This window comes from Engraulis encrasicolus, chromosome 10 (assembly GCF_034702125.1).
Source record: "Engraulis encrasicolus isolate BLACKSEA-1 chromosome 10, IST_EnEncr_1.0, whole genome shotgun sequence".
Lineage (NCBI taxonomy): Eukaryota > Metazoa > Chordata > Actinopteri > Clupeiformes > Engraulidae > Engraulis > Engraulis encrasicolus.
In genome coordinates, this window is record NC_085866.1 from 7,201,779 (window position 1) to 7,209,278 (window position 7,500).

A 7,500-nucleotide genomic window follows, 5' to 3' on the forward strand; every position below is an offset into this window, starting at 1 on the left:
ATACAAAGGAATGAGGATCCAATTATGGCCCACTCTCTCCCTGGGCCCGGGACAAGTGACCCCTTTGTCTCCCCTTGTCAGCTTCCCTGTCTGTTGTGATGGTCCTCGTAGCAACGGCCCTCCTCATGGTAACAACACTTGTCCAGCCTCACTCGAGAGACTGAAGTCACAGGCCAAACTAAAGCCGTATAAACAAGAAAGGCTTCAGTCACGGGCCAAACTAAAGCCGTATAAACAAGAAAGATGCCTGTCTGATGCGTTTTCAAACTTTAGAAAAGAGACCGTCGAGGAGCACACAAGACACAACACATAAAAAAGTTCTTTTTTTCTTATTATTATGACTCAAAAAGTTAGGGCACCAACCGAGCGAGCCCCCAGTGGCCGTTTGTCTATGGGCTCTATATAAAACCCTGTCCAAAGCAGCATCCATCCTTTATTCTCGCAGCTCTGTGTGAAAAACTGTTGGTTACATAACAATTTTTTCAAAGGTTTATCTTTCCCTCTATCTTCATCTCTCTCTGTTGGCCTTCCCTTCCCACCATCAGCATTTCATCCATTCATCCCAACCCCCCAATCCCCCAATCCCACAATCCCCCACCCCCACCACTGCCGAGCTGCTATTCTCTGAGCTTTTCACCAGCATCCAGCATCCAGCCTCAGCACCAGGACCAGCCAGAACCCCACCACACCACACCACACCACACCACACCACACCCTGCCCCACCCGGCACCCGGCACCCGGCACCCAACCCCCCCCATCTCTCTCGCTCTCTCTCTCTCTCTCTCTCTCTCTCTCTCTCTCTCTCTCTCTCTCTCTCTCTCTCTCTCTCCTTCCCTCTCTCTCTCTCTCTCCCTCCCTCCCTCTCTCATTCTCCCTCTCTCTCCCCTTCTCTCTCTCTCTCTCTCTCTCTCTCTCTCTCTCCCTCCCTCTCTCCCTCTCTCCCTCCCTCCCTCGCTCTCTCTCTCTCCCTTGCTTTCTCCTCTTGTTGGATCTATGGGAGATTAGGGATTACGGGCAGCAGCCAGATTACACAGCCAGTGGCAGCGGCAGGGTTCACAGCAGGCTGGCCCATACACCCCCCTCCTCATCGCTACCGCCTCCACTCCACTCCCCCACCCGCACCACACCCCCCATGCCTCCATCCTGTCCCCTCTCGTCTCTGGAGATCATGTGGATTCTGATTTCCCTCTCTACCCTCTCTCTTCCTTCCTCCATCAGTACCATCAGTTCTTGGGGTTGTGTGTATTTGGTTTCACTTCTCTCTCCTCCTATCTCCTCCTCTCTCCTCCTTTCTTTCCATCCCTCCATCCCTCCCTCCCTCGCTCCTTCCCTCCCATCAGACAGATTAGTGTGGCTGCAGCACATTTGAATGATGTAGAGGTCGTCAGTGCAGAGTCTTTCCCCGGTGCACTGCATTATACTGACATTTGGATAATGTTTCTGCATTTGTTAGCAGCATCAGCATCAGCATCAGCATCAGCAGTAGCGGCAGTGGCAGACGTGGTGGTAGCGTAGCGTGTTAGCGCCTCCTCTCCTCTCTTCTCCTCTCCTCGACGCCTATTAGCCAGATGGAGCTGAGCAATATGCCGCCGGCCATTAATGGATAAGAGCACTGGCACTTTTTGGGAAATCGCTCTCTCGCCTCGCCTGACTTGATCTCTTGTTCGCCAGAACTTTTTTTGGTTTCTTTGCCAATTAGGCAATGATGATGAGACGAATAAGAGTGGGTGTAGGTATTTTTTGTTTTATTTTCCTTTAGAAGTTTGTCATTTTTGTAATGTTATTTTTGTTTGTGCATATTTGTTTTTCTTAATGTTATTTTGGGCGTCGTTGGGCGTATTGGATTTTTTCATTTCTAGTGCTTCGTTTCACATGGGAAATGACTGGCATTCTCTTAGTGGAACGTGACACGGGAGATTACTCAGCACTCTGTCTTGTTTGGCACGGTTTGTATTGTATCGACAGGGCTAAAGTAAAGTAACATTAGCCCACCGACCGGCCAAATGGCTGGTGAAATTTTTAGTTCGGCTGGTAGAAAAGACCAACTTACTAGCTGACACTTTGACACGTGTGTGTGTTTGGATAGTAAAAGATCAATATCTACTAGTCATTTTTGGCTGGTGATGAAAATTGTGAATGTAGAGCCCTGGTTGTGTCGACAGGTGGATTTTGGATGGTGTTAAATTGTTTTTTTTTTTCCATTTGTGATGCTTCGAGTCAGGAGGACACATGGGGAATGACTGGTATTCTGTTAGTGCAGGGTTTCCCAAACTGGGGTGCGACCTGCTACAAGGGGGTGCGCGAGTTGAATAGAGCAATGGCTGAGATGTGGGTTTTTATACAAAAATTAAGGAACATTACGTAGTTTGTGATTGTTTTTTGGTGAATTGTATGCTGGAAGGATCCAGCTTAAGTGTCATTTATAACTCCTGGACTTGTTATGCAACAAGTTCCATTAATGATGGCAAAAAAAACGTCAGGTCTATTGGAAATGAGGATTGCCCAAAATGTGCGGCTGTGCAACATTTGCTTAGGTGGTGCGCAAACCACATTGAAATATACAAGGGGGTGCGCAGGCAAAAAAGTTTGGGAACCGCTGTGTTAGTGGAATGTGACGTGCCAGATTGCCCAGTAAATTGACTGCATTTCTTTTGCGATCACTCAGCACTCAGCGCTGTCTTGTTGTTGGCTTGGTTTGTGTTGTATTGACAGGTGGAAAACTGCCTGAAAACTGAAAATAAAGTCTGTGACACCAAGCTCGTTTATCTTCACAATTTTATTGTGACCTTTTTTGGCATCATGCACATTAAAATAAGATGAACGGCCGGTTGGTGTCGTGGACTTTATTTTCAGTTTTCATGTGACTTTGACAATCTTATTGAGCCGGATGTGCGTGTTTTTTATTTTGTTTTTCACAATTTCTTAAAGAAACTCCCACACACTGTTTAATAACGCACACTTTAATAACGACGTTGCTGTACTAGACCTTCATCAGGCCTGATGAAGGTCTAGTACCGAAACGTTGTTAATAAAGAAAGAACAGCGAAATGGTCAGTGTGCGGGAGTTTCTTTAAGTTGTTGCTGAGTGACCCACCATGGGCCATCTCCGCCGCACCTGCCAGTTGAGGTGTGCGAAAAAAGTCGAAGTTTAACGTTTTTTTTTCTCACAATTTTGCCGCCAGGTGGATGCTGCCATGCCCTTTGGCTGCCTTGCCCTGCGGGACGGGCGATCCTACCACAGCCCCACGGACATCACCGACAAGTACGAGATCGGACAGGTCCTGAAAGCGTAAGTCCTCTCTACTGCTCGACGATTTTAACTGGCAACACACACACTCACAAACATGCATGGATGCACACATGCACACATGCACACACACACATGCACACACACACACACACACACACACACACACACACACACACACACACACACGCACATGCACACACACACACACACACACACGCTCGTCAGGTCCTGAACGCGTAAGTCGTCTCGGTAACACTTTATTTTAGGGATACATCTATAAGCACCAATACATACAATGTTAATGCCTGCATAAGTAACTTGTAAGGCATGTACTAAGAAAACGCTAAGGCCTACTAGGTCCTTATTATAAGGTTAAATTGGTAATAAATCCGTTTGTGCATGAACAAGATATTTGCGAATACATGCCTAACAAATGTTTGATTTTGCTTTGTACATGCCTTACAAGTTACTTATACAGGCACATTATATGTATTAGTGCTAATAGATGTATCCCTAAACTAAAGTGTTACCGTCCTCTTTACTACTCGACTCCATGGCAACTGGCAACACACACACGCTCACAAACATGCATGGATACACACACGCACACACACACACACACTCGACAGGTCCTGAAAGCGTAAGTCCTCTCTACTACTCAACTCCATTCTACCCGGCAACACACGCACGCACACACACACACACACACACATACACACACACACGCGCGTGCACCCGCACGCACACACACACACACACACACACACACACACACACACACACACACACACTCAACAGATCCTGAAAGCGTAAGTCCTCTCTACCACTCACATCTATTTTACCCCTAAACACACACACTCACAAACACGCATGGATACACACACACACTCACACTCACACACACACACACACACACACACACACACACACACACACACACACACACACACACACACACACACACACACACACACACACACACACACACACACACACACACACACACACACACACACTCGACATGTTTCTCATATGCATAAACATTCCCCCAAGCGCCCTGGCATGGGATATATACTTTATGTATTACAGCTTTGGAGCCTCCTTTAATTGCCTTTGCGTGTGACGCCACGCTCTTATTGTGTCACCCGAAAGTAATAAGAAAGATTACCGAGTGGAAATATTTGGGTTGCTCCTCTGCTCAGGAAATAGAGTGATGAGCCATCTTCTAATGGGAGCATATAAATAATTCAAAGTGCCGTCTACATTCTTTGTTTCTGCACTTTATTATCTTGGATTTAAAAAAAAAAAAAACAATACAACAACAACAAGAACATTTGGAGCGAAGAGACTGAACGGGGAAAAAAGTAAGGCAAGCCCTGGTGAGCCATTTAGGTATTGCCTTTCCTTCCCGTTGTTATATCACCATCTGCAACGTAATCAGTCAGGGCATGGTTATTGAGTGCTTAAGTGTATGAAGGAGTTTTTGAAATGCCTCTCCGCTGACAGCAAAAAAGCTCTCTGATTTTCTTATTTTATTTACACTTTTACACATATCACACAAACATCACACAAAGTGGACAGCGCTTGTCCACTAGACAAAGGAAGAACAAACAACAACCAAAAACAAACAAACAAAACAAAAACACAAAAACACATAATTATTTCCTACCCACTTCACATAGAGGTCTACCCGATGTGCTTAATTTGGCTTTGTAAGTTTTACTGTGTCTATGTATTTATGTATTAAGGACCATGTAGAATCAGAAAAACTCTCAGATTTTCTGAGTCCTTATGTGTCGGATGCCGGTTGGTTCCCTCAGGAAGGAGTTTTGCGAGCTGTGCCTGGCCAAGGAGCGGCAGACAGACAAGGTCTTCGTCTGCAAGAAGTTCTTCAAGAAGGATGGCAGGAAAGTGCGCAAGGCTGCCAAGAATGAGATCATGATCCTGAAAATGTATGTGATTACGCAGGCAACAGATGTCGGCAAATAATAACATTTGTGTACACATGTGTGTGTGTACATGATCTGTTTGTGCGCACATAATCTCTGTGTGTGTGTGTGTGTGTGTGTGTGTGTGTGTGTGTGTGTGTGTGTGTGTGTGTGTGTGTGTGTGTGTGTGTGTGTGTGTGTGTGTGTGTGTGTGTGTTTGTGTGTGTGTGTTAGTGTGTGTGTGTAACAGAGAGAGAGATCGAGAGTGCGAGGGAGTGAGTGAGAGAGAGAGCGCATGTGTGGCCACGTGCATATAAGTGTGTGCTAATGCTCACTTCTTTGTGTTCATATCCCTTTGTAAATCTAGTACAATACATGTGACGACACGGCCAGTCAAATTCATCCATTATTTCTTTCATTTCTGTATTCCTTTCTTTCTTTCTTTCTTTTTTTCTTTCCTTCTTTCTTTCTTTCTTTCTTTCTTTCTTTCTTTCTTTCTTTCTTTCTTTCTTTCTTTCTTTCTTTCTTTCTTTCTTTCTTTCTTTCTTCCTTTCTTTCATACAGATGCATGTCTTTCTTTACTTCTTTTATACAGATGCATGTGTCTTGTACTGAAAAGTCTGCTTTGTCTCTAAGACTTCTTCTTCTTCTTCTTCTTCTTCTTCTTCTTCTTCTTCTTCTTCTTCTTCTTCTTCTTCTTCTTCTTCTTCTTCTTCTTCTTCTTCTTCTTCTTCTTCTTCCTTCTCTTCCTCTTCTTCTTCTTCTTCTTCTTCTTCTTCTTCTTCTTCTTCTTCTTCTTCTTCTTCTTCTTCTTCTTCTTCTTCTTATTCCTCCTTCTCTGCCTCTTCCTCTTCTTCCTCCTCCTCTTCTCCTCCTTCCTCTTCTTCCTCTTCCTCTTCTTCCTCTTCCTCATCTTCCTCATCCTCATCTTCTTCTTCTCATCTTCCTCTTCTCCTCCTTCTTCCTCTTCCCCTTTCCTCTTCTTCCTCTTCCTCTTCTTCCTCTTCCTCTTCCTCTTCTTCCTCCAGGGTCAATCATCCCAACATCCTGCAGCTGATCGATGCCTTTGAGACCAAGCGGGAATACTACATCATCCAGGAGCTGTGAGTACAGGGCCGGGCCCTATTAAGATGCTCTGGGGGCCCTAGGCTACAGGTTGCTGTGGGGCCCCCCTGCGGAGATTAAGATGCTCTGGGGGCCCTAGGCTACTAGGAGAGGCACATCTTGTCACCAGGCTAGGCAGGCAGCCGCTTGGGGCCCCCAAGCCACTACATGGTGAAAAACAGCCTAACTTTCAACTATAATAGTGCCGATTTGTTTCTAATGTTCATTCTTTAAGGGTTTTTGCTTGAGGCCCCCACTGACACTAGAATCGCCTCTAATCACCTCTACTAGGCTTCCCCCCTACTAGGCTACTAGGCTACTAGGCTTCTGAATTATTAAACGTTTACATGATGTTGAATAATTCAGAATGAAATAGTTCTGCCGAGTTTACTTTGATCTTTCTTTTATTTCCGAATTGTGAAGTGTTTACAAAGCGAAATTAATGTTTATTCAGAATTAAAGTGAGTTAATTCCGAATTAAATGTCTCATGTAAATGTAGCAAGTGTCATAATTATGAGCTGTGAATTAAAAATAACATGTCTACCAACTGTACTCTCACTGTAGATGTTTTTTTCAATATTGCATCTTGCCCGCAATTCTGCAATTTTTTCACTTTTGGCCCCTTGCCAGACGGGGGCCCCTAGCTCTAGCTCGTGCGTTAATTCAGACCTGGTATTGTGCAGGGCTGGACTGCCAATCTGGCATACAGGGCATTTTGCAGATGGGTCGATAATGTTATTTTTTGTTGGTGTTTGTCTTTAGACAAACATTGGTTGGTATAGTTTAAAGGGCCGTACACACGTCGCTGCTAGTTACTCGCTCAGCGAATGAAGTCAATAGAATATCGATGTGTTCCAGCGAGACTCGCAAGCGAGTAGGCGAGTACTGTACAAGCGATGCGATGTGGGCGGATCCCGAGTTGAAAATATTTTATCTTCGAACGAGGCGAGTAAGCGAGTAACCAATTGGAATGTAGAGTTCGGTACTTCTCGCCTGTTCATTGGCAGTTAAAGCTGCGGGAACTTTCAGCGAACGCTCCATAAAAGAGTGGCGAGTAGACGAGCAAGCGAAAAGCTAGCTTTGTGTGTGTACGCCGCTTAATACAGACAGTGAACAGAGCTAATCGTCAATACTGGGGTGAATTTCTCAAAACCAAAGTTGCTTACTACATTAGCTACTTTGTTGTTTTAAATGCATTTTCCCATTGGCAACTACC

The 7,500-nt window shown here is 45.0% G+C and overlaps 1 protein-coding gene across 1 annotated transcript in view; it reads left to right on the forward strand.

Moving 5' to 3' along the window:
• camkvl (CaM kinase-like vesicle-associated, like) overlaps window positions 1–7,500 on the forward strand; it is a 95,716-nt gene that overhangs the window by 72,592 nt on the left and 15,624 nt on the right. The window contains exons 2-4 of the mRNA XM_063207792.1: window positions 3,184–3,290; window positions 5,072–5,203; window positions 6,208–6,282. Of these exons, the coding sequence (XP_063063862.1) occupies window positions 3,196–3,290; window positions 5,072–5,203; window positions 6,208–6,282 (302 nt within the window). The 5' untranslated portion in view covers window positions 3,184–3,195. The remainder of the gene's footprint in view (window positions 1–3,183; window positions 3,291–5,071; window positions 5,204–6,207; window positions 6,283–7,500) is intronic.